Source organism: Lutjanus erythropterus, chromosome 9 (genome assembly GCF_056507025.1).
Source record: "Lutjanus erythropterus isolate fLutEry1 chromosome 9, fLutEry1.hap2, whole genome shotgun sequence".
Taxonomy (NCBI): domain Eukaryota; kingdom Metazoa; phylum Chordata; class Actinopteri; order Lutjaniformes; family Lutjanidae; genus Lutjanus; species Lutjanus erythropterus.
In genome coordinates this window covers 42,248,502-42,275,866 of record NC_139325.1, presented here as the reverse complement: position 1 = coordinate 42,275,866, position 27,365 = coordinate 42,248,502, and the positions used below count along the sequence as shown (strand labels likewise).

General features: G+C 40.0%; 1 protein-coding gene across 1 annotated transcript; it reads right to left on the bottom strand.

Annotated features, from left to right (window-relative positions):
* Positions 1-295: 295 nt before the first annotated feature.
* On the bottom strand, positions 296-27,365 carry smg5 (SMG5 nonsense mediated mRNA decay factor). The gene is made up of 22 exons (XM_084727658.1): positions 26,938-27,365; positions 25,626-25,724; positions 21,316-21,439; positions 19,677-19,833; positions 16,670-16,759; positions 16,117-16,206; positions 15,473-15,551; positions 15,260-15,385; positions 14,152-14,220; positions 13,412-13,638; positions 12,197-12,334; positions 10,913-11,833; positions 9,617-9,786; positions 9,460-9,535; positions 7,190-7,365; positions 6,176-6,334; positions 5,888-5,947; positions 4,743-4,902; positions 3,862-3,952; positions 3,647-3,721; positions 3,412-3,550; positions 296-1,703 (listed from the first exon to the last, which is right to left on the bottom strand). Exons 1-22 carry the CDS (start codon positions 27,000-27,002, stop codon positions 1,620-1,622), a joined length of 3,375 nt encoding a protein of 1,124 aa, XP_084583784.1. The 5' UTR covers positions 27,003-27,365; the 3' UTR covers positions 296-1,619.

Genomic DNA, 27,365 nt, shown 5'->3' with positions numbered 1-27,365 from the left:
AACTCTAGACATATCGACAGCACTACAGGGCAGGGAAAAATATGCAGTTTTGATTTTGAGGTGAACTGACCCTTGAAGTCCATGTGGACAAGTTTGAAGAAATTCCCTGAGGACATTGTTGAAATACTGCGATCGTAAGAATGGGACAGACGTACGGACAACGTGAAAAAATTATGTCTCCAGCTACGGCCATCACTGGTGCAGAGGTATAAAAACTCTCGCTCTAAAAACTTCTCAACTGTTTCAGCCCTAATTATCATTCACACCGCGAGAAAGAACAGAAGGAAGGACGAAGTCATCTTATGAGTTTCTTTTTATTGTTCAATGCATGGCCACACACATATACTGGTTTTCTTTTGCACTGTGCATGATGGGACAGTCACTATGGAGATGGTGATGTAGTTGGGACACATTTTAGGAGTTTACAGGGGTCCAAACACAACCCACATTCCTCTGGGAAGTCAGCTGGCCCCCTTTCTTCTGAGCCTCATCCATGACTAGCTACAACATGAGGCTAATCAGCTTCTACCTCCCTCTAACATGACACCTTGTTAAATAAATTCTGGATTATAGTTTTTTTTTCCTTTTTTTAAATTTTCAGAACTGAAGGACTTGTTTAGTGGATCAACGTACGACAACAACCCTTTCCCTTTCCCTTAAACATTCTTGCATATGTCATTCAGATTTAGCTTACAAAAAGCAAAATAAACATCATTTGGGTACAAAAATAAAATCCAAATTAAAACTTTTAACAGGGCAACACCTGTCTTGTTTTTTTTTTTCCTTTTCTCGTCTCATACAGAGCACAATACATAAGTCACTGGTCACAAAAGTACACTGCAAATAAAGAAAAACAAAACCAAATAAAAACTTTTAAAAAGCCACAGAGGAAAGAAACCGATCCTGGAGAAGTGTACATTTGTCTTCCTCAACCCTTCCTAGAGGCCAATGAGCTAAGGTTTGTGTTGTAAGGCTGGAGGCCTCAGGTGTCAGGTGGACAGAGTGAGTTTTCTCTGTCACAAAGTTGTCGTCATACACCCTCGACTGTCCAAAACACAGCCCTATCAGACCCGCACATTCTTAACCCTGTTTGTCAAACACAGACTGACGGGAAAGGGGAGGAGGGAACGGAAATCCAAACCACTGCTCTAAATATCTATATGGATTCATCTGAGCATGAATGTGTTGATGTATGTGTGTGTGTGTGCGGTTTCTCTCTCGACACGTATGTACTCGTTTGCTAACATATACAGTGTATTCCTGGTTAGGGTGTGAACCAGGGGCACTTAAAAGTTGTGTAGCGTTCCCCCACCGTTTCCGCACCCCGACCACTAGGGGTCACTCTTTATGTTTAGGAATGGGAGTGGGAGATCTGCTGTTTCTTATAGGGCCGTTTTGCCCACATTTCTCTTTTATTTTTTTTTTTTTACTCCACTGTTTTCACTTTTCCACCCCTCTAAGCTTTAACTCTTTCCTTCGGTTCAGCTTTCTTTTGAGTTGGTTTTTGCCTTTGGAGACGCAGATACACACAGAGCAAAAGAGTGGGAGAGAGAGAGAGGGAGCGAGTGTTGTGATCGATCAGCTGTTCGCAGCGCCGACAGCTGCCCCCGTTTGACCTCTCAGCCGATCTCCTTCCACTGCCGGTAGAACTCCACGATGTTCTTCAGCTCCATGCCCGCCGAGCCCGCCGCCTGGATCGCCGACTGGGAGGAGAGAAAAAAACACAGTGCTTTTACTAGGGATGTTCCTGGCGACTAATTTCCCTGTCGATTAAACGCAAAATTTGATTTAGACCAGTCGACTAGTCTAAAAATAAGAACACACTCAGAAAGGAGTTAAAATTGAGCAGAATTTATTCATTTATAGCATTAACACAACTAGTATTTCTGGTGCTGACTAGCGAGGGTGGCGATGTTTAATCGTATAGTCGACTAATTGCACGCATTCCTAGCTTTTACACAGATTTTTTAGTATTTACAGTCAATACAAATGTTTTTCTAATCCCTGTGTACAGATAAGAAACAAACAGGATTAAAATGTCTGTCATATCTAATGGATACAATCAAAAAAACATAAAGAGGTCAATGTGCTTATTGGGTTGTTGAAAAAAGCATTTTTTTGCTGACACCTTCTGGCAGGTTGGTCGATACGCACTTGTCAAAATTCTCATGGTCAGTCACTGGTGTTACTTCCAAGGACAGCGCTTCAGGGCAGGAGGGACAGACCTGATGTATTTTATTTTGAGTGACAGGTTATTTACCATCGACCAATCAATTGGTTGAAGAGTAGGTGGAATTTCAGTTGATCAAGCTTTTCTTTGGTTAATAAGAGCCCTTTTAAAACCCCCAACCCCTCAACTTTCTGCTGTCATCCTGGGGAGGATGCATCTGACAAGTTATTTAACTTCATGAGATGTTACACCTATGTTGTGCAGTGACTGGCTCTATGTGTGGAAGTGAGAAAGTGTGCAGGATTCACTTTTTTCCTGTCAATATATGATATTTTCTTTAGCATAAATAAATAAACATTTTTTTAATTATTTCTGGGGGACTTTAATTTTAAAGTACAGCTGAATATACTACAGGTAATGGGGGAGAGACACGGGGGGTTGGGGGCAGCAAAGGGCAACAGATTGGAATTGAACCAGGGCTGCAGCAGAGGAGGTGAACGCTCTACCAACAGAGCCACCAAGGTGCCTCACAACAAAGTTATTTTATAATGATCCCAGAGGTTTTTCAAAACTGGGACCCTGATATGAACTGAGCACAAACTATGACCTTAAACATATCTTTCCATTTCTGTACCAACATTTCTTGCTACTTATCTGCTGACATACAGTAAATACAGATATATCTATGAGAAGCCAGTGTTGAGCTGATTTGTTCGTCAAGCTCCAATTTCTGCTATCAGTGGTTAGCAAACAAGTAAACATGTTTTCCTTTACAAACTGTACATGCAATCAGATCAAATCAGACAGCAAGGTTTTGTCATGTCAATTTTTTTTACCTTTAGTTATATATCCTCATTAGATCAATTACTGTCATTGTGTTAACATCAGGATAAAGTCAAAATAACATTTTGTCCAAAGTTTTGTCAAACTTGACTGTGAGATCTGTCTGAACATTGAGGATGAAGTGTTAAGACCTACTTCCTTAATTAAATTAGACTGAAGATTAATTAAAGATCTGTTTAAAAAAAGGGGAGGGTAATCTTCTTACATTATAAATCATAGCAAAATGTGTGTTTTCACAGGAACAGAGCAGTGACAAACAGTCCAGTGAAAACTGCACCGTAGCAAAGAGCAGAGCAGAAACAGAAATCCATTAAGCTTCACCCATCTTAGTGGAAAATGTCAACTTCCTGAGTGTTTGTTCGTGTCTGTAATGTAACTAAACACAGTGAGTGACTGACCTTCATTGCTGCTGACCGACTGCAAAGCTCTTCCACTTGATGGCCGGTAAGAATTGTCACCATGCCGGCTGTGTCTTCATCTCCGTTGCTCTGGGAGACCGTTAGCTGGCGACAACTGTCCACCATCTTGTATAAATGCCTGGTAATACAAAACAAGAGGACCAATCAAAATAGAGGTCGTACTAAACTAATGAATGTGCTAGAAAACAAAAAGAGGAAACTGTGGAAGGTTTACCAGGCTTCGATATCCTGACGTTTCAGTTTATCTCTTTCAAAACTTCGACCTGACTCCTTCTGGCAGCGTATGTACCTGCAGAAGGGGGTAATACAGAGTACAGGAGTGAAATATGGTTTGCGTTTAAAAAACAAAACTGAATTTCGCATTCCTCCCTGCAAAAAAGTGCAGCTGGAAGCTCCATCATTCATCATGCATTTAATACAAGCACCCACCTGTTGCCTTTGCGAAATTCAGACTCCAGGAAGCGGATGCCATCCCTCGCGCCGGCAATTTCCTTCTTCAACCTGTCAAGTCCATCAATCACTACAACACAGAAGCAGTCCAGATTAAGTACTTGAGCAAACGTTCACATCAGCAAAAAATTCAAGCCACAAAGATAGAAGGTAAAATTATACTTATTTTGGTTAAAATATCAATATCTGGTCACTATTCAGTTCCTTTGTCCAGAACTAAAGTTTGGTACGTTATGCGAATCAGGTGTCTTCAAACCATAGCTGTCATTCCACATGTTGAGACATGTTTAGGACTGCAACTTATCACTTCATGTCCTATTTTTTTTCTATTAATCAATCGTTTATGCTGAAGTCACATATGCAAATGCAGGGGAGTGGCCGCTGCTTGCCAAGGCGAACAACACACACATCTTTGCTACTGCAACTCCACGCATGGCAAAGACACAAATTCATGCATGTGTGACCATGGCCTTAGTCTATAAAACGTTAAAAAAAGAAATTGGCATCTCAAGTTCCAAGGTGACGTCTTCAAATAGCTTACGTCCAACCAAAGATCATATGAAAGTGACAAATCTGAAATGAACAAATATTTGGCATTTTGTTTTGCTGGTTATTTTTTTTTTACAATGTACTGACACCTTTGAAGAATTTTGACTGAGAACTTTGAACTTTCTTAAGGTTCAAAAACACAAAGTTCAAATAAACTTGCCTTGAGTGACATTATCAACTAATTTTTTCTGCACCGATTCATCTTCTACAATTCTTTAAGCTCCATGCATTGAGAGCAGAATGTGCTACACACAGGGGCCTGAACACAACATGCTGCTCAGGACAGACAGAGGGTGAGACAGTGCGCTGACCTGTCCGTGGGATGATGATGATGAAGCAGCCGCTGCCGGCCAGCTGCCGGATGAGGTTCAGATGCTGGCAGAGAGCAGCTGTGTCTGGCACCAGGTAGGGAGACATGGACGACTGGGCTTTAGGCTGCTGAAGGCTGCCCTCTAGCTGCGACACCTCCAACTGCAAGGAAGAGAAAAAAAGAGACCCAACAGCTGATAATGTGTGTTTAATGGTCACAAAAAATATAATATGACCATCTTAGGGTTCCTATTCCGTTCACACCAAGTCCATCAGGTGATCTGTTCTTGTTGTGTTTGTGGTTTTACTCTCGTTTGATATGATTGATTTGATTAAGCCTGTACAGTTAAAGGAGCAATATGTAGAAATTTCATGTGCAAAAATTAGTATGGCAGTCCAAATAGTGAGTTGAAGCCACAGACAGCTGGAATCCTGTTTAATATACAATCTATGATTGAAGCGATTTGTTTCTCCCCTGCCCCTTCTCCCCAGACTCAGGAATGCTCAGGCAAGTTGCAGGAACACTGTAGAAGTGCAAGACGTGCAACACTGAAAAACTGAAACCAGTCCTGCACTGCAAGATGATAAGCTGTTTATAACTGTTAACTGTCTTTCAATGTAAAGGTCACAGTCATTTGGCAAACAAGCATTAATTTGAACTCTAATTAACATGAAACAAGCAAACAAAGCTGGAATATTCATGACTGGTACAAAGTTTATGGATGAAATATGATTAAAAAGTAGTAAAACATGGTATGAATTTCTTCCTTCTCATTTTTGGACATGAATTATGTGAATTTGCTATTAATTCCATTAGCTATTCTTTTATCTATGTATATATCTTTTAATGTTTGAAATAAAATCTATTCTAATTTCATCGAGGATTGATTTAGTTAGTTCGTGTTAATGAACGCCTGCTAGCATGTATTACTCTTTAATACAGAAAATATCTAAATTAAAAATAATTAATTTAATAATTTCCAAACACAAACAAAAGAAAAAAAAAATCTTTTTCAGTATTTCTCTCAAAGACTATGACCTTCTGGAAGTGATGACTGTATCAGCAGACAGCTGTGTCTATGCTGCATCACTGCTGGGGAAACACAGACAGGGTAAACAGTCAGCAGAGACTGATAAGATTATAAACCTGTAGTCGAAGCTGGGCCATATCCCTCATTAAACGATTTCGACGGGCCTCCTCTTCAGCCTGGACAAATGAAGATAAAGACAGCGGAGTCAACATCAAAAGGGACAGCTGCTTTGCACACAAGCAAAAAACATTTTGGTTCCAGGTCATCAGACATTCTTCCCATTTATTCCAGTCAACACTTTCAAAATGAACCATTCTCACTGCTAAAGTGCACACAGAATAATGAGACTTGACTGCATGCAGGCCTCTTGTGGTTCCTCTTGTCATTGTTCAGATGCCACTCACCATTCGGAACTGGGCCTTGGCCTGCTGCACCAGATTGTCCTGCTCGGACTGGCTGATGCTGGTAAAGATTCCCGCCTCTGGGTTGAAGTGCAGCACGTTGCCCTGGAGATTTGTTAGGAAGTGGCCAAAACTGCGGATGCAACACACTCGCACCACACACTGGGGGGAAGAGAGAGAAGATAACTGCATAATCAACTGCTTATGTGTGTCTTCAGTGTCTAACCATGACCTGTTAAAGTTGGGATATTGTCAAATTAGCAATGGGTCAAATGACTGCATGTAATATAAGGTGCCGCTCATACTGACGACCCCACAGAGAATTATCACCTGACTCAGCGGCTCTCCTCAGCTCTACAGAATTTTTTTTTAGCATCCTTCAACTCCATGTTTTAGTTTTACATCTTGCAACTTGACAGTTTCAGTTCAGTCCCACTGCTTTCATCAGTGCTGTTTTCAGCCACAGTTGACAGCTGTTTTCAGCAAAAAAAAAAGCTCTAATAAACCCACTGAACACTACAGACAGACAAAGTTAGTAAACAGCAGAGTAGAGCATTTCTATATTCTATTTTTTTTTTAATTCAACCTTTATTCAACCAGGAAGATGGCCATCGCATTTTCTTAAACCCAGGAGTGATGTGACCAAATTGCAGCAGTCCAAAACCAAGAAATATTTGGACCAATATCACAAGAAACAAACAGAAGCAGCTTAAACAAACAGTGAATGAGAGACTTTTTTTTGGAAATAAAACAGGTTTGGATTCTGTGCACCGAATTTCCTGAAAAGAGATACTGTCCACTGAAAATAGTTTTGTCTAAGATTATGACACTGTGTTGATTTTAGTAAAAAAAATAAAAAAAAAGGCAACACAACTGGCAGAAATCATGTGTCATGATTCTACAATAATAAGCTGATAATTTGCATGGTGGAGCTGATGCCTGTAGTGTTTTCCAGCATTTTTAAATCAAGACTGAACATCTGTAAAAGCTGAATCGTGTACGTGTGTGTTTGTGTACCTCCTGTAGAGGGCTCAGGGAGGGGTTGCGGCGAGTAAAATCAAGGCGGCGGTGAGCTACGTTGAGTGCAGGCAGGTGCCGCAGAGCCAAATCCTCAGGCAGCAGCAGACTCTGGACCAAACCGGGCTGCTCACACTCATTTAACAGTTCTGTCACCTCTGCGTTCAGGCCGAGCTCTGCAGCAGAAACACACACGAGGATGAATAAATACACGAGCAATAAACACAGAGCGCCGTCATTAGTATGTAAAAATGACACGGGGAGACAAATATTCAGTGTGAGAGCTGAGGATCAGCACTGTTTGTTAAGTGAGCATACAAAGTACAGGGATGAGATCAGAGCTCAGACATCTGGACAAACATTACAGACAAAACATCTACAGACATGAAAAATCACGTGTTGAATAATCAAATTCACAGTATTAAATTAATCTGCCTGGACAAAAATTAATGTGAATGATGATTTCATAATATGATTCCACTGAAATAGACCAAATAATATTATTGATAATGATAGAAAACACACAAAATACTGTTTTTTGACCACTCATTGAAGAAATAATCTGGGAAATACAGTTCTTCACTTTGTTGGAGAGAGTTTAATGAGAAGATTGATACCACTCTTGTGTCTGTGCAAGTGATTAGCTTAGCTTAGCATTAAGACTAGAAACAGAGGAAAACAGATAGCCTGGCTCTGTCCACTGTGTAAAGAAAATGCCAATCAACAGCTTGGTTAAGAACTCAGACATCAATGCTAAAAAGAAGAATAGGGCCGTGACGAACAGTTATTTTCAGTCGATTAATCAGTCGATTATTTTCTCGATTAACCAATTAATAGTTGTTAGCCTATGACTTGTCAAAAACGATGAAATATGTTGATCAGTGTTTCCCAAAGTCCAAGATGTCCTGCAGTGTCTTGTTTTGCCCACAACCCAAAAAATATTCAGTTTACTGTCAGAGAGGAGTAAAGAAACCAGAAAATATTCACATTAAAGAAGCTGAAATAAGAGACATTTTTCTTCTTTTTTCTTAAAATATTAATCTATCAGATTAATCAGTTAGCAAAATAGTTGTCAATTAATTTAATAATCGATTGTTAAATCATTGCAGCATTAGTTAAGAACCAACCATAATATAAATTTAATATAAACTTTTTTGTCTTGTGTGTCTTTTAGACGTGTGCGTTCCTTTAATATGTCATATGTCGTCATATATTCACTGCCTTCATAGTATATAAGAGAGTCTTTCATTGTCTCAGTGCAGACTCTGGCCCCTTTACTTCTGTTCGACTTTCATTCTATTTTGGGTCTGACCACATTTAAATGAATCAGGCTTTACTGAGAATTGACTGGTGGCCTGATTGATTTCACCGTCATCAAATCCGGGATGAAAGAATCGTCCTGTTCAGGTACAAAAACTGAAATGTAAAAACAACAACTTGTGGCTTTGCAGGTTACCAGGCAAGTCTTCATGGAGTTCAATGGCTTGACCAAGAAGCAGTTCTGTCATTTAACACTCAGTAAAACCACAAATTGTCATTTTTTTATTTCAGTTTTTGTATGTCTTAAAGCTGCAGTGGGCAGTTTAAAAACACAAAGCCAAACCGCTGGTCTCCCTCTGCTGCCTCATAACACTCATCTAAGTCTCTAAAACCAATGTTGTCAACTGTCAGAACTAACAAGCAAAGTTCTCTGATCTAGTTATGTCTCACTCAGAGGTTAGAAAGACACCAAGATATGTAGAACCTGGATGACCTTTGTTTGTACAGAGTCCCTGTAATTGGCTAGTTATGTGTCAGCTAACTCTGATTGGTTGTTTGATTCAAACTGGACCCAGTTGTTTAAAAAAAATGAATAAAAATAAAAGGGTGGGTGCTCACAGATAAACATTTTTTAAAGCAACCGTCCAATCAATAAATATTGTTAGTGACAGCTTTAAACAAACAAGATAAAACATGTTAATTAGTAAAGCACAGAGGTTCTGGGTAGCAGATTTTTTTTAAACATCTTTGGACACGTCCCCTGTTAAGCAAAACTAATCACCCGCTAGCTCTAGCTTTATATGTAGCATACAGCCATGAGAGTGGTGTATTATCTAACACTCTGCAAGAAACCAAACACATGTAGTTCCCAAAATTACTCCTTTAAATGAGTGGGTCAAAGGATAAGTGGACCCAGTGGGAATAAAAACCTAGATACTGGTGTGCCCTCCTGTGCCCACTGAGCTACACAGTACATAAATATCTGTGCACTGCAAACTGTCAGAACTCACCAGCCTCGAGCATTTTGCTCCCATCTGGTAGCAAGTTGAGCAGCACAGACAGTCGGTTCCACAGGCTTTGAGAACTCTGCAGAGAGAAACAGTTTGTTAAATAAAGTCCTAAAATGTGCATGTTTCATAGACAAAGTAGGACATTCTGTCAACTCACCTGTGCACACATGAGGATAATGTCAGTGTTCGTCCTTAGCCAGTCAACAAAGACCTTCACCACCTGGATCAACCCCTGATTGGTCAGGATCTCCAGCTTCTCCAAGAGGGTTTTCTCACTATGTACTGACTGAGTACTGTGTTGGCTGCCTTCTGAGTCAGAGTCCAGGTCTGACGGAGGTGAGACATTAACAAAGCAAAAAGTTAGTTTGGTTGCAACAAAAGTCACATTTTAAGTTTTTTGTGAAGCAACTGACATTTCGCCACTCCTCCGAACAGCAACTGTGTAATCGTAGATTAGCAACCGTAACTATGCAGTGCAAGGCTGTCGAGCTTTGCATTACTCTACGTGTTGATGGCGTGAATGTGGCTCTAAGAAGAGTGATTCTCAGTGGCATATTTGTTTTTCAAGAACCTTAAAACATGAGAGCAACATGTGAGGAATGGCTTAAATTTCGTCTTTATCTGCTCTAACCTAAGTTGTGATCGTGAGCATGACCACCTAACTAGCTTGCTACCTGCAGTAATATTATTTCCAGCAAAACTTAGACACCACTGCTTAACTAAACTCATGGCTTTTTTCCTGTGGTTAAATTGAAATGTCTTATGCAAAGGTTTGAGGAGAAGGATGTGGGTTGACACACAATCAAAGTGGGCCAATGACACATCTTGTATACAAGTCAGGTATACACAGCATGATTTTTGGTTGTCTCAGACAAAAGATGACTGAATATGGCGATATCTTTGGTCGTGGCTTCAAAACAGTGATTTGCTGTATAAGTAAGCATCTATTTACGAGTCATGTAGAAGGTGTAGATGGTTATAGCGATAAATTAAACAATATATCAATGTAGTCAGTGAGACAACGGGCTTAACTTAACATTTTCAGACAACTGATGGTTATTAACAGCTGATCAACTTACAATGGAGGACTCATCGTCGCTTGTTATTGTCAATTTACAGGGTACACTTCATCCATAGATCACATATTAAAAAGGACTTCAACCTATTTAATATACGGCCTGTGGCTCCAAGTTGCTATTTGGACAGCGGTACTCATTTTGTCATGTGCAATTGCTACATACTGCTCCTTTAAAATCTGCCACTGTTATCACTGTAATCTGCATAAGTGCGGTGCAAGAATGGATAGCTTGACAGACATAGCAACAGTAACTAAGGAGAGTGGTGAATGGCGAAGGGTCAATTCAAAAAGGAATTAATGAACAAGAAAACCGTGGAAAAAAAGCATACAGATAAAGACAGCTCATATGTGACATTGAGGCAAAAAGCAGATTACCATTTTCATTGGTTCCATTGGCAGTACCAGGGTTCATATCGCAGGGAGAATCTCCAGGAGGTGGAGGTGTCTCCTGGGAGGGGGGAGCAGAGGCATCAGTAGGGGTGGGAATACCCGAGGAAGATGAGGCTTGAGGCCTCAACAACATGTTGCTGAAGGTTGGCGCCAGGCGGAAGCAGCGTTTTGCCTGGAAGAGTTGCGAGGACATGGCCTGGAGGTTACTGCTGATGCTGGAGTCGCTGGGCATGAGAGGCCCGTTAGTGGTCGGAGGTGTGTCGCCGTCCCTGTCGCCTCCTTCTTCCTTGGGTTGGTCTTCATCTTCCTCTTCCTCCTGGTGTTCCCGTGCCTGACCCTCCAAGTTGTCCGAGTTTTCCGTGTCCTCCATGTCTTCCAGGTCTGAGCGGGACTCCTGGCTGTTCATGTCCGAGTCAGTCTCTACATCAAAAGCTGTCCCTCCTTCCTCCTCCTCTTCCTCTGAGCCACTCCCCCAGCTGCCCTCCTCACCCAGGTGGTCTCTCTTGGTCTCCTTCCTGATAGTTGGAGGATTGGGCGGTGTTCCCGTCGTGGTGCCACCAGTTGAATCAGCATGACCCCTCCTCTCATCGTCGTCATCTTCATCCTCTTCGCTCTCAAAGCCTTCGCTCAGGTCGCTTTCATCCTCTCCTCGAGCGTCTTTGCGGGCGCAGCGGCGTCGGCGGAGTCTAGAGAGGCGGGTGTACTTCTTCTTCTGTCTCTGTTTCTCTTCTTCCAGCTTGCGCTGTTCTTCCACGCTGCTGTGCTTTTTGGCGCCGCCAACCCTTTCACAGCCATCTTCATCCTTCTCTTCCTCATCTTCTTCTTGCTCCAGGGAGCCATTCTGCAGAGGCTTCTCATCAGAGCGATCTGTTGGTGGAGATGACAAATCCCTCAAGTCCAGGTCATCTAGAAGAGAAGAAAAACTCATTCACTGTTTTGTTTTCATTCAGGTTGTTCTAACTACATATTTCACATTAAAACAAATGTTTTCCCACTGGGTTATAAATCAAAGAACACATCAGAAAGAGTGTAAATAGATGTGTTCAACTTTAAATTTGACTTGAAAAACTTCACATACTTCTGATGTTCTCCCAAAAGATTACACAAAGAGAATCACTTTAATCCTAAAAGACACTACTGATGACAATACACTGGGATTGATGTATTGATCTATGTAGCAGACACCTACTGGAAGATTATGATTAACGTGCAGTTGCATTTATGTTCCTTTCCCTCTCCATATATGGAGACAGGGATTTCCTCACTTACCTGTGGTGTCAGTGTGAAGAGGAGGCACCTGGCTCTCTGCTTCCTCCAGTTCAGCCTGCAGCCGGATGTTGACGTGATTTACCAGATGGGAGAACAGCGCCAGAGTAAAAGCTATGGATGCACTGTACTGCTTTGATCCTAAAGAGACGATAAAACATTTGTTATTACAAAAAAATATATAACAGTTGAAATTTGTACTCCTTCTGTTTTAATGTTTTAATCCACAGAATTTCCCAAGGTGATATTTATAGAGGCCAATAAATCAGCTAATATAAATCAATCCACATACATCAGTGGATTGATTGCTGGTATTGGCATAGAACCAATAAATGACAAGAAATGGCAAAGATATGTATTGATATAATGTCACCATTGTGTAGTTTGTCCACTAGAGAGTACAGACAAGTTTATTTTTTCAACTGTAAAATAAAAATGTCCCACCCAGTACATTTCTGGTTGAATTTAATTGTAAAAAATTAAGTGCTGACTAAAGGACTTTCAGATCTTAACCAACTTTAAAAACACTGGAGACCACAGACCTAATAACAGATTTAACCATTTTTTAATATTTTAAAACGTAAGATGGCACACACGAGACAAATCATTGAAGATGGATTTCAAGTCATAAATGGCAAACAGGATTTGGAAGCGGTGAGACTCTGATCCAACCAGTAACAATAAGATGAAGACTGTCAACCCCTCACACTAAACGATTGTTTGGGCAGATAATTTACTCAGACCAGACCTTGAACCAGGAACACATCCCCAATCATCAGACCCAAAATCTGCCCAATTATCTACTGATAAGGGGGCCAGAATTAAGGTAAACTGTTTTCTATGGGTTGTGTGAAAAAAAAAAATGTTTCTTTAAGTTATCAAAAATCTAAAGATGTATTTCTTCTGATATATAATTTTGAATTTCAAGTTAGTGTCCAAATTTCAGTTTGGGAGTCAGTCCATCACAGATCCTCTTCTAGTGGCAAATAACATGATTAACTTACTTCAGTGGGTGTTCTGGACAGAGCTGTGTGGCCGAGTTGGCTAGTTAACCGCACAGCTCCACAAAAATAAAATTAAGTCAGACTGTTGTCATCTTCTTTTTCTTCCAATTCTCATCTGACCTTGACAGACAAACCCACTGAAGATGATGCTGAAATGCAAGTACAGCCTGTAAAAAAGACGTTTAAAGACAGAAGTTAGTATTAGTTCACTAACCTCCCCTCTTCAGGCTGTGCACCACCATCAGACAAGTGACCACCATCTTGAAGACAAGGGTGTCAGGAAGCACGGGGCAAGAGCTGTCGGTGTGCTGCTGCTCCTCATCTTCCTCGCTGGGCGAGTGGTGAGCGCCTCCCTGTGTCGGCGGTGGCAGGTAAAACAGCACCAGGTTGAAGTCCTCCAGCACCGACTGGCAGAGTGACGTCAGCTCCGTCTCCATCAGGCTACACGCAGACAGAAGAGGAGAGGCAACATAATAAAAAAAAACAAGGACACACTAAAAATATAAAGCACAGCCTAACAATAATACAAGGGCAACACTGCAGTGGTGGATCAAACACGGTGACCAGGTTTAATGGTTTTCTTATTTTTGCTGTCCTTCATATTTGATCATGAACTTTTGAGTTCATTTATTAGTAGTTATACCAGTTTGCTGGAACATTTTTACAGGCAGTAAACTCTTCATCACCATGCTGTGTCCACTGGATACTGTTGACCTCTGTTCATGCTCACAAAACCAAATATTTGAGTATGATACCACTGGTGAAGGTAAGGGGTTAGATACGACCAATAGACCCATCTGACAACCATTTAATACAGGCAACAGACTGTGTTCATCTAGTCTTAACATAACAATAAAGTGGTTCAGTTTTAAATACAGTACATCTAAAGTGCTACTTCTACTGTTCTAAAATAGTGGAGTGATGCGAAAGATGAGTGACAGCACAAACACTCACCTGTTCTTAGGCTGCAGCAGGCTCTGAAGGTACATGAAGCTCACCAGGAGGCGCTTAATGTCTTTTGATCTGCAGAAAAAAAAGTCATAGCTAAATTATGGGAAATTATGTCTTATTATTGTCATTTTGCACCATTTCTTCTCAATTAGATTGATTCTCTGTCCTGAGAGTAATTTTATCTATAGCTGAACAGGACATTTTGAGAAATACATTTACTTGATGTTTTTGTTTTTCCGATGAGAATTAGATGGGAAAATTGATGCCATTCTCATGTCTGTATGTTAAATATGAAGTTTGAACCAACAGCTGGTTAGCTTAACTAAGAACAAAGACTGAAAGCCGGGGGAAACTACAACAAAACAAAATCACCCTCTTCAGTGTGGTATCAATCTCCTCATCCAACTCTTGGCAAAAAATCAAATAAGTACATTTTGCAAACATGAATAGCAGATATGATAAATTTATGATGTGCAAAATATTTTCCATGTCACTATTTCTTTGGGTAACTATAGTATACATGCATGATTTAGTGCAAATTTCACACTAAACACATCACAAACAAGTGAAGATTTATTAATGTAAATGAAACAATATAAGCATTGTTTTCTGTCTGAGGGGCAGAAGAATTTGTTAATTCTATTTGCTCCACAGAGATGCATTAAGCTATTTAAGGTGACAAGCGACATGACATGACCTGTACTCTTTCCCAGAGGTGTTTTTCTTCAACCCACCAGGCATTATCTCTTGAAACTCTTATTCAACATTCTTCATTTGTGTGCATATTTGTCCTTTATTCCCTCTGAGTCCTCTTACTTTTGTTGCTTTAACAATCTAATTTCCCCCACAGGGATCATCAATTATCTAATCCCATCTGCAGAGAGATGCTGCTTTATCCCACCACTGGTTAGAGGAGTGCCTTTGTGATTCAAATGGCGGGCAAGCAAGTTGTTAATTATGTGATTAAATATTAGATTACAGAGATTAAAATTACTCTGGGATATCAGCATGGAGTAAAAATATTGTGTTTATTTCAGGCTTTGGACTAAGAAAGCCCATGAAAAGCACCACAGTACTGCTTTACTGCTGTAATCCTGTGAAACCTCCTCACCTTTGTCGCGACGGAGACAGTTTCTTCATTTCCTGCTTCTTCACTTGGTGGTACATCTTGGCAGCTTTGTCAAACAGGCGCTTCAGGTTGCCGTAGGCGCCCTCAAAGGGGGCGTCTGATTGGATGCTAGCAGAGATGAGACATCTGTTAAGACTCTTAACTCACTGGGTTGTTGTTCAATAGTTAAGATAATTGTAGGTAAACATTCCTCACCAGCGTAGGTAGTAGTAGGTTGCCTCAACATTGTAGAATTTGCTCCCGGCCAGTGTGCCCAGTTGGTTAAAAGGCATTCCTGCAGATAGGAGGGTGACAAAATGATTAATTAGTTAAAGAAAAAAAGGTAATGTCTGCACACGTACTCCACGCCACAAATACTTAATACGGAGAATGTATGGATTCCACCTGGCTCTTCCCCAGGTGAGCATGGTTGGGTTTCTTTGAGCTCTTTGACGTTGTTTATGATAGTCTTGCACCTATGTGATGCATGTATAATTACCTTCCCTCTATTTGTGAACAAGTAGTTGTTAACAAGTTCATTTCTGTCTGATGTGGACTCAATCTGAATCTCAATCTGCATGTCAAAAAGTGCAACAAACCAAGACTTGTAGTCCCAGGAGTGTTTGATCATTATTGTTTCTGCAATCTAAACATCACTTTTGTCCACAATAATATTATAAACAGAATTAATATCTGTCAGTGTCCTTCAATCAATTTCTTCTCAACTGAACAGCAGGATTTTAATGCTACAAAGAGAAACACATCTGAAGAAAGTATTACTGCCACTTTAACAGGTTTTGTCTGGCTCAACTACAACAGACAGGTGCTGGGTTTAGTAATCTTAGGTTACAGTCACTCACCTACGTGCGGCATGACAGACAAGGCCTGATGGTAAAACCTTTCTGCCAGCTGCTCAGCCTCCACTCCAGCAAGTTCATTCTGATAACGGGCTGCAGAGGAAAGAAGAAAAAACAAGATTAACACTTCCATTTGCTTATGAAACAAATATAACCACAGTGACACTAACTGTCAGTCAGGATAATAGTCAACCAAGCCTGATTTATTTATGACATCTTTTGGGACACAAATATCCTAAACAAAAGTCACGAACTTCAGCTAAAATATGAAATCTGCACATGATTCATTTTCATCTTCTTGTATATATCAAAGGCAAACCTAAAATGGTGCAGATATAATTTCATTTGTGTTTGTAATTTTCAGTTTAATAATGTAAAATCAATCAAAATCTCTCTATCCCATAAGTCTAAAGCAACTTAACAGCCTCCAGCCAGTTATTCTCTATAGCTAAGCCAAAATTTCCCACGCTGAATGACACACACACATGCTGTCTGACACCTCTATAATCTGGGTAGAGAGATGAATTAATTGCATATTCTATTATCATGATATTACCTAGATCTCCAAGGTAGACCAGACAGCGATGACAGGCCATCTGTGCCCACTCCATCTCCTTCGGGGTGGCTGACACTGGTTTCTTTCGGCCTGCAGGGAACAATTACACTTTTTTTTCCCTTTCTTTTCAAGCATTTAGCTGATGCACTTACCAAAATGACTTGAAGTTACATAACAAATGAACAAGCTTGAAATCAAACAAAGCAACGAATGTGAGAGACAGCACCCAGATTTTATTCAAGCACTGTTTCTCTTTCTCTGATGTGTTAATGTTCGAAAGCTCTTTGGTTTTAGGTGGCCAAGAACAAAATTTGTGCTTTACTGTGTCTTGTACTCAGCAGACTACTCACATTCAATAGCAGTTTTTAGTTTGTCTATGTATATTGCACCTGTCCCAATAAAATAAATGATAAATTTAAAAAACAAACAAAGAATGTATTGGTTATATTTCTTGGTAGGATACAGTACCAGAAACAAGTGGTACTGAAACTTCTCCAGTAAAACGACACACACATTTGAGCCTTTCTGTACCCAGATCTAGAAAAAAAAAATATTTGTATGGTTTTGCACACAGCCAATCACAGCAAATATTGTTTATCTAAACGTGGCGCGTGATTGGCCCACTACTGAAGAAACCACAGTCCTTAGAGTGTGTGGCGTGCTGAAGTTCAGCAAGGTGTATTTGTCAGAGTTGGCCGTTAAGCATAAAGCGTAGCAATGGATGAGCCATATGTCAATGTCCAACAACCACGCCTCCCTATGGGTGAAAACAAACTGAAAAAGCAGCCAGGAGGGACGTGTGTCTGTGTCAGACACTTTATCAAAGGTTAGTTAATGATGTTACTGAGTAAATGACATGTGTGCAGATTGTGCCTGTCAATCAAAGTCAATAAGAAAACAGTCTTAGTGATGGTGTGACTAAGTTTTTACTGTGAAAAAACGTGGCCCAACCATAAAACACCTGGTTTTAGAATGGAGTAAGAAAAGAAGCAAAATAAAGTGTTTTAACAATATAAAAAGTGACACTTTAATGGAAGCAGACTGAAAGAACCCCTACTTCTATAACTTTCTTTTATTTCTTTGATCAGTGAAGACATCGCAAAATCATTCAACTGACTGGCCAGTGGGTTTGGGTGATATGGTTTTCAGATTTTTTGCATTTGTACTGGCAAAGATCTTGGAATTTGTATTTGCCAGCAGTCAAATCAGAGTGGCTATTTTCACCCAAAAGCGGAGCGGGGGCATGACAGAGGAGCAAAGTACCCAAATGGGTTGCTCTCAGCTATACTATACACCTGTGCCACCTGATAAAAATAAACGCATGAAAGGCAGAAGGATTATTTCAGGAATGCTTCACATGTTGGGCATCAAATGAAGAATAAAAAAAGAAAAAGGTAGCAAATGAAGTACTTTATAGGTATCTCTATTACTTTAAGCGTACTGGCATTGTACATTTTCGAACAATATCCAGCCCTAATGCTAAAAGACAGGATTACAGGCCCTATTTACCCCTGGTATTTAGCCCCTGTTGAGGGTTTGATAGGATCTCTATCTCGTACTTATATGAAAACTGTGCAGTGTATTGGCAAAAACATGAACAAATTAAACTACAGACTGGAAGACAAGCCTATTAGAAGCAAAAAACAACTACAGGCTGCACAGAACCACAACCTTGTGCAACTCTGCACCTGCTCATTTCTCTTTGCTGACAATAGACTGACTTGGCACTTTTCCACATATTTGTGTGCTTTGCATAGTGCAAGAGAACACTGACATCTGATACTGACTGAACACAGACAATGGACACATAAACACCTAATGTGAGGCTGCGATCATACCGTTCATCATCTGGACATTTTAATTTACATTTCAGCTGTAAATGAGGTCAAACTTACCCGTGGACACTTTCAGGGAGTTTCAGTGCAGTTTCAATATTAAATCCATGGGTTTGAAACCACTCATAATACCATTTGAATGGGATTTACAACCATTTCACAAGAAAAGCAAGAAAATGGTCTGTGGCTTAAGGTTTTAAGAACAACAGAGTGCATTAAAAACTAAAAACAAACTATGTTGTAATAGGCCTTGATTACAGCAAGTTGAGTTATAGTTGGAAAAAGACAAGTAAACAATAACTGTTCTATTCTAGTGTTGTAGTCCGCTTCACACATAATTCTGGGCCCTTTACATAAGCAAACTCACAGCCCCTTTCCTCTCTTGATCCATGTCTCACCCATATTTTGAAACACTTTTACAAATAATTGAGCCAACAAGTGCACACATGTACAAGTTAGTCACTGATGGAAATAGGGATATAATAGGAGATGAGCTTAAGTCTGCACAGCTTAAAATCTCACCATATTTTAGCAAAATAAATTGTTTCCTTTCTTTCTTTTTTTAGTACCCTGAATTTTAACACAGTTCACATTGGTGCTCCTGGATCAGCAGTCATTCCACTTTATTAGCCTTTTGTAAGGGGAGAGAGAGGCCTCAACTAATTTTTCTTTTTGTTTAGTTTAGTCTCCGGTTTATTCAGACAATTTTAATTTAGATATGGCACTAATTACTTATGAATCAAAACTTGCAAAATAAAACAAATTTCTCATTCAATGGCCTCCCCCAGAAATATCTAATTATGATTATTTTGATTGATATTGTTGATATTAGAGAGAAAAATCATTTTTATGTCATTATTCTCATTTTCACTGAAAAACATTAAATGATTTTGGTGTGACTTTTGCAGGGATCTCTGCCAAACAAAGATGTTTTCTTTAGCCTGTAGAATATGATGTGTAGGACAGGCCATCTCTATATAAAATTGCAGTAGGCTATATTGTGATTTTGATAAAAATTTTTGAGTAATTGTTCAGCCCTATTGGTTATTTAGTTCCAATTTTCCCATCACTATGATGCCTTGGTTCCAGCAAGCCATTACTTAAGATATTAGATGCTGCTTGCATGTTCTGTATCCGTGTCTGTGTGTGAGTTTTTGTTTTGAGCGTCTTACCGATCAGTGGGTCCGTGACGTGGGTCCAGTCGATGCAGTCCTGCAGCTCCAGCTGGTAATGCGACTGGATGTAGAGCAGCAGGTGCTGGTAAAAACCCACGCCGGCGATCAGGTGTGTACGGTAGGCACACTCCAGAGCGCTGCGACTGTGGATGTGCTACAGTGGAGGACAAACAGAGGAGAGGAGCAAAGGCATTAGAAATATGATCAGAGCAAAAACAATAAACAGGATCTACAGAGCATAAATTATTGTAGCTTACAAAGGAATGGAACACTACAATATACGAGATATATCACTGTAATATTTCATGTTTAAACATTCATGTCATGCAGTCTTCTTCCTTGTCAGAATATGACACCTACATTACCAACACTGCAGCTCTCACAATTACAGTTTGTCTGGAGGTACGAGTGCGTTATGCGAGGAGCAGCTATCGTACCCTCAAGCTGTTCGCCTCAAGCAGAGAGGAGGAGCAGACAACAGGGGTCTGGTAAGATCAGTTTTTTCTTATTCTGCACCTCCAGATTGTTTTCATTTTCAAACTCGTAGTCCCAAACCGATGCCAACATCACTTGAGGCAATTTATCAGATTTCAAGCAGCTCTCTTTTTATACTTCTTTTTTCACATATGTAGTACTGCTCCCCTACTACTTGATGTGTAAAACCAACTTCTCCCTTAAGAAGAAACTTCTTGACCATGTTGGAAACATTTGGGTATTCACTAAAACTCAACTGCCATTCAAAGTTTTAGCATCTGAATCACAGTCCATAATTAGTACATTATTTTATTAATCTGACTTAAACTGTAAACATTTATCTAACAGAGTGCAGTTCGGAAATGATCTGGTTTCATTTGATAATGGCTGAAGGCAGGAATTAACCTTTTCCCTCAGTCTCCTGATCTCCACTTAAAGCTGTCCCAGATTTAACAACCATTGTTCCACATTGAAGTTGAGAAGAACAATTTTGTTTCAGTTACTCACATCATTTCACTGACTCACTCTGGGCCACCATTGAAGTTCTGCTAGTTGTTCCCTGCACTTACATCTAAATATAAGAATTTAAATCATCCCAGATGATTTACCATAGGTATTTTTAATCACATTTCTAACTAATGAATAAATGCATCACTGCAAATTGCAGTGCAAATTCAAACCTATTTCTGATTAGTATACGCTCACACACATATAGCACAGTAAACACACAGTGTGTAAGCATGCATGGGACATGGCGTACAGCTTGTACTGTTAAACCTCATTTTTTAAATTTGAACACATAATTATTAAAACAATATATTGAGATAATTTCATTTACAATTATAAGTTTCTCCACTGTCTCAGTAACCAGATCTTTGTGTCCCAGCTGCTGTTTTTAAATCGTCCCCAGGACAACGGGACTTACTTACTTTTGAGCACTGGCTAAATGACAAAATTACTGTTGGTCCAATAGCAAAGTTCAGTGCCAAACTGACATTTTAGAGGTCATTTCCTCTTGGACCACCCCTGCACAACACACTCTTGGTACTCTATGTGATGCTTTATGTGCCAGTGACCACAAAAAGGCAGATATCATAGTAGAGGTGACCTTTAAGTAGCATCCAGGATGTCAAGCCAGCTAACAGAAAAACCGACCAGTTACCTTCTTGTTGGTCTTGATAACCTGGATGACCTCATAGTAAACCTTCCTCCAGAGCAGCTCCTCAGCCTTACGGCCATAGTCGACAGGGTGAAGAAACATCAGCTTCACACAAAGCTCCCTCAGCCTGAAAACACGGAAAGAAAAACAGATACACACATATACAAATTAAGGAAGCAGCTGGGTCACTGGTTTGACAAGTGGACTAATGAATCAACCTAGTTTCACAAGAACAGGTGGGGCCACACAGAACAGAAGCTTAGCAGGATATATAAATAGTGGGCATTTTTTACATTATCAGCAGATTAATGAATAATGACAATAATCAGTTGCAGCTCTACTTTACAGACACCACAGTCACAACTGATGATTCTGGTTCAAGAGGACAGAAATGTTTGTGGAATCACAGAGCTTTTCCCTCCTGTGACTCACATAGTCTGTGTAAAATGATTCAGAAGTCAGGCTTGTTCATCAGAAAGTTGTGAAATCTCTGTCCACACGTTCTGTGTGCAGCCATGGCAAGATTATGGTAATACAGTTAGGCAAGTACATGCAGTACATTATTTGTTCTTTGAAGAGGAGATGCTCCTCTGCTCAGTTCATCCGTTCTTCAATGCCAAAGAGGATAATATCACACTCAACAACAATAAGAGCCTCATCTTGCACTGAGGTGCCAAATTATAACATTTGCAAGTAGAGTGCATCACAGGACTACAGCTCTGACACTGAAAATCTGATCTTGGGGGCCTGATCACCAGTGGATACATCTAAATACAGGTGTATTATTATCATCCAAAAATGTGAACAATAGAGTTGTCACAATGTCAAAATATTTGAACTTTGAGACAAAATACTGAATACTAAAAAAATACTATACTAAAATACTAAAAAAAAAAAACTTGATACCTCTTTCCATACCATGGCAAAAAGAATCCTTGGCACACAAAATAGGATAGATTTTTTTTTTCTTTTTTGTAAAGGAACTGTTCATCCCAAAATCAAAATTAGGTATTTTTCCTCTGGCTTGTAGCACCTTTTATCCATGTAGATTTTTGGGTGTGAGTTGCTAAATTTTGGAGATATCGACTGTAGAGGTGTCTGCCTTCCCCTGAATATAATGGACTAAATGGCACTCAGTTCACGGGGCTCAAAGCGCCAAAATAATAAATTTGAAAAACTCAAAAACCAGTGTCTTTCCAAAGATCATGATCTCATTTCTTAAGATAATCCACAGCATTTGTTGTGAACACATTCATATTGCAACTACTTTGTTTCTGCAGTAGGATCTACTTCTGTTTCTTTATAGAGCTATTTTCACACATGCACTCTGAACTATACCCTGAGAATCAGGTCAGGTCCGAATGTGGCCTTTCACAAATGCAGCAAACATGAGAAGACTGTCTGCGTCAGATGTGTTCACACACTCACACGTACTGATGACTGTGCACGGATATCGATACAGAGTCTGGATATTAACAAACTGCGATGGAAGCGGTGGAGGATGACAGATATGGAGATCAGCTTCAGTGTGCTGACTCAGCAGTGATTATATTTTTCCCAGGATGGTGAAGGCATGGTGGGAATTCACCTTCCTGGGAAAAAAATATTCACTGCCCAGCAGGAGAGACACACACAAAGAAAGGTATTAAAACATGAGCTCAAAAATCATGCAGGCTGATACTGATCAGCAGATAGTCTGCATGAAAACAAAGCTATTAAGTGTCTTGACAGCTGAGCAGCTGCACACTAAGTCCGGGCAAAAAAATGCGGGCATTTGTGTTCATATATACAGCTCTCTGGGCAGTTTCTAGATGGCTGCAGAGCAGCATGTGTGAAAGGGGTTTAGGAGAAAGAAAGTAGTTCCAGTAGATTCTAAAGTGGTTCCGGTAGGTTCTACTGCAGACAGAAAGTAGTTTCAACATGTAATTGCTCACAACAAGGACTGTGGATTATCTTGAGTAATTGGATCATGACTTTTGGAAAGAGACACTGCTTTTGACTTTTTCCAAATATATTCTTTGGTGTTTTGAGCACCACAAGCCTAGTGCTATTTCTTCCCATTATATTGGAAAGAAGATAGACATCTCAGCAGATATCTCCCAAACTCAGCAATTCACACCAAAAATATGTTGAAAATATAGTGAACTGCCCCTTTAACAACCTGCACAGAGTGCTTCTACAGAAAAAATACTGAATACTGTCTGGTTTTTGCAATGATGCAAACCAAATTTCAGGCAGGACAACAAAGTCTGAACTGAACTGAGGTCTTGAATGTGAGTTCTTAGATTATTTATTTTTTATAGCTTCAGTATTTTTGATACTATTGAATGTTAGTATTGTATTAATTTTAAGCATGTGGCATTGAAAAGGATTTCAGTATCAAAATTTTTGAGAATGTTAGCATGCAATGGAAAGGGATTACTTACAGTCAGAAATGTGTACTCCCTTGTATGGTACGATTATTCCCATATTTAGTAATCTGACAATTAATCGCTTGGTCTACTTAATGCCAGAAAACACTGAAAAATTCAATTTAGAATTTCCTAGAGCCCAAGGTGACACTTTTAAATATCTTGTTTGTCCAACCAATAGTCCAAAACCCAAATATATTCAGTGTGCTATTGTGTACAACAAGGAAAAGTTGCAAATCTGCACCATTAGAAGTTGGAATTTTAATTTTTTTTTTTTTAATTTTCTGTCACTGAACTGGGTGAAATACTGTCTCTACATGTGTGACACACGGTCAAGTCTCTTTCTCACAATTACCTCCAACTTCCTCTTTCTCTTTTTGAACTTTTGGTTCATTACATCAAGTATGAAAAAAAAACTGTAATCCCGTTCACATGCTGTAAAGGCTGAGTACGAATCAGTATGGTTATTTTATTTGTTTAGTCTTGCAGAGAATAAGTGGTCAGTTTGGATTAGACATGTTTCTGATGCTAAATAGACTAACTGGATTTCGATAAAGCATAGGGATGAGATGACACCATACTTGGTATCTGACAGAATAACTAATAACTCCTGTCAAACTGCTGCTAAAATTTCGGTGTGTGAAAAAGTTTAGAAATTTAACAGATGGCTTTTGCATCTTTTGACAAAGATTACATTTGGCCTTCTACAGTCTCATTTATTTAGATATTATCAAATCTGAGACTTTGCCTGCTGCAACCTCCCTAACTTTCCCCATAAACCGCCTGATTCTCTTACTGATACAACTCTAGCCTTCCCTGTTGTCCATGGATTCATTTCAGCTGTGGTGAAGCTAATCATATCATTATTATCATCTCCCCTGACATCTAGGAATACTTGGAAAAAAGAACTTGGTACTTCCGTCTCAGCTGAGTGGCCAGTGGCACAGAGGGCCCCTGTACTAGTCTGACACTGATCCAGTTTAAGTTCTTACATAGAACACATCTATCCAAAGTCAAACCTGACAAACTGTTTAACACAGGAGATGTGTGTGACAGATGCTGTTTATCTCCTGCCAATCACACACATATGTTTTTTCTCCTTTCCAAGGCTGAGTTCATTTTGGTCCTCTTTTTATGATACACTTCCGAAAGCCCTCAATAGAACTGTGGTCCCAAGCCCCTTGACCTCTATTTTCAGTGTTCCTGAAGTCATCTGCAGGCATATTTTACTTGGCTGGAAGGATCAGAAGCCTCCATCACCTAATTCTTGGTTGAAAGACTTATTGTCCTTCCTATACTTAGAGAAATTAAGTATAGTGTAAGGGGTCACTCTGAAAAATGTAACAAAACTTGGGATCCTATTCTGTCCTATGTCATTCTATTCCTTCTTTGGAAGATCAGCACAATATATTAAGTTATTTTACTGAGTACAATTTTTATAGGTTTGGGTATGTGACTGACCATGTAGCCGTATGCAAAATACATTGAAAATTCCACAACTTATTTGAGTTCCTCTATATGTATGTTTGGTTTGATTGTTTGTTGTTTTGTTGTTGTGTTTTGTTAATGCAGGCTTGGCTCTCATCTCAGAGAGGTGGGAGGGTTGGCTTGTGTTCTGTGCCTATGTATTTGATTAAAATGTAAAAATGGGTGACAAGTCGTACTGTGGATACATGTTATGTACTGCCAACCCAATAAAGATAAATGTGAAAAAAAAAAAAACATAGTTAGATGTACTCTTGTCAGTTAAACAAACTGGTTGATGTGTTTAAATTCATACCCAGAAGAATTCCTTCTCATGCACAGAACAACTGGTCTGACTGCATGTAGTCTCTCTGGTTTAAATTACACTCCTGTCTCCTTTAAAAAACACAGACTGCTGTCTGAGACAGCTGGACATACTTGTTGCGAAGGCTGATGTTCTCCGGCTTGAAGACCTCTCTGTAGGATGCTTTGCTGCCGATGATGACATCCAGCTTGTGCACAGATTCCACCACTGCCCTGGGTAGTGTTGGACAATAGAAAGCATTAGCATTATGACAAGGATAACGCTCTGTGCTAGCCCTGGGCAATACAGCTGAAAAGCCTATATTGACATCAATAATTATGGATCATGTAGGTAGTGACTAATGACATGCTGTGTACTCCAAATGGTGGAAGCAGCTATGGTAATAAAATAAGTTTGCTGTAACACAGCTGGGCGATACAGTCAAAATCAAATTACAAAATATGTTTGACCAAATACCTCTGTGTCAGTATTGCAGAGATGACTAGTGATGCAATCACAAAATATACATTTTTGAGGGCAGTAGCAGCTCAGTCCATAAGGACTTGACTTGGGGACCAGAGGGTAGCCGGTTCAAGTCCACATTGGACCAAACAGTACAGAGTGGACTGGTAGGAGTTTTACCTCCTGGGCACTTTTGAGGTACCCTTGAGCAAACAAGGCAACACCAATTTTGGGGCAGCATCCATCACTCTACCACCTCTCCTACAAAAAAACTACATATGCATATGTGTATACAAGCCTATGTGTGAGTTAATAATTAACAATGGAGTGAAAAAATAATAATTTTCCAAAAGGGGGGAAATAGAGGGGTGTTCTTCTTCTTCTTAACACAATTATTTTATGCTTTTCAATAGTTACAACAGTCTGAAGAGTTCAGAAAATGACGACATTTAACTGTAATGCAGCCTTTAATACCAGAAAAAGGCACTATATATATCACGAAATAACTGTAACATAACAAATGCTATCACGACACTGAGTCTCACATCACGATGCAATGTAATATCAATATATTGTCCAGCCCTACTCTGAGCTTAACGTTGACTGATTGATAAAGGACGTCAGGAACACATGTCATCTCAAATACTGCGGGCCACCATGCTAACAGCCAAAATTCTTCCTGTTTCATTTCTCTGTAACAAGGACGCTAATGACAACTGCAGCTAAAATCAGGATTTGATAAGCTAACACACAAGCTACACTACCACACAGCATGATGACTGCCCAGTCAGATGTAGGTGATGTTACACTGACTCGTATGCAGAGATGTTGGGCTCCTCATTGTCGTGACAGGTTGCTGAGTAGTAGAATAGGTGTACCCTTTCTTCAGTTAGCAAACACTGATTGGCTAGTGCTAAGTTAGCCACCACAACAACGTTCAATTAGCACCTCCGTTAGCTACGCAAAACGGCCTCGCCAACTTACCTGTAAAGCCGCTTGATGAGAAGGACTTTCGCCTCTGGCTCGCTGTCCTGCCCCGGTCCGCTCATATTAGTGAGAGGCCAGCTGTTTGATCACACGCTCCAGCGTTTAGTCGCCGTTTCCTTCAACCCTCCCGACGCACAGTTGTCACGGCTACTCGGGTTTGTTCCCCCGGCAGTGACAACCGTGTTGATAACCAGCTAGCGCTAGCTATCAGGGTAGTGTTAGCTTTCCTCCCTTTCCCTCCGAGTCTCTTTCGTTTCTTCTGTCCTTTGGCAAGACCCCCTCTACCCATCCGTTCTGAAAACCGGGTAGGAGGGGGTGCCCAGTAATTTATGCTCTTCCTGGTCAGCTAAAACGCTCCGATATGCTTCTTGTGTTGTTCCCTGTTCCAGCCATTGCTACGAAGGCGGCCATTATTCCTATCAGGC

Coding starts and splice junctions, on each gene's coding strand:
- smg5 (XM_084727658.1), bottom strand. CDS start 27,002: ATGAGCGGACCGGGGCAGGACAGCGAGCCAGAGGCGAAAGTCCTTCTC. Junction 15,552..16,116: donor GTCTGTCATGCCGCACGTAG/GTGAGTGACTGT, acceptor TCCTATCTGCAG/GAATGCCTTTTAACCAACTG. Junction 3,551..3,646: donor CGTCAGGATATCGAAGCCTG/GTAAACCTTCCA, acceptor TTGTATTACCAG/GCATTTATACAAGATGGTGG.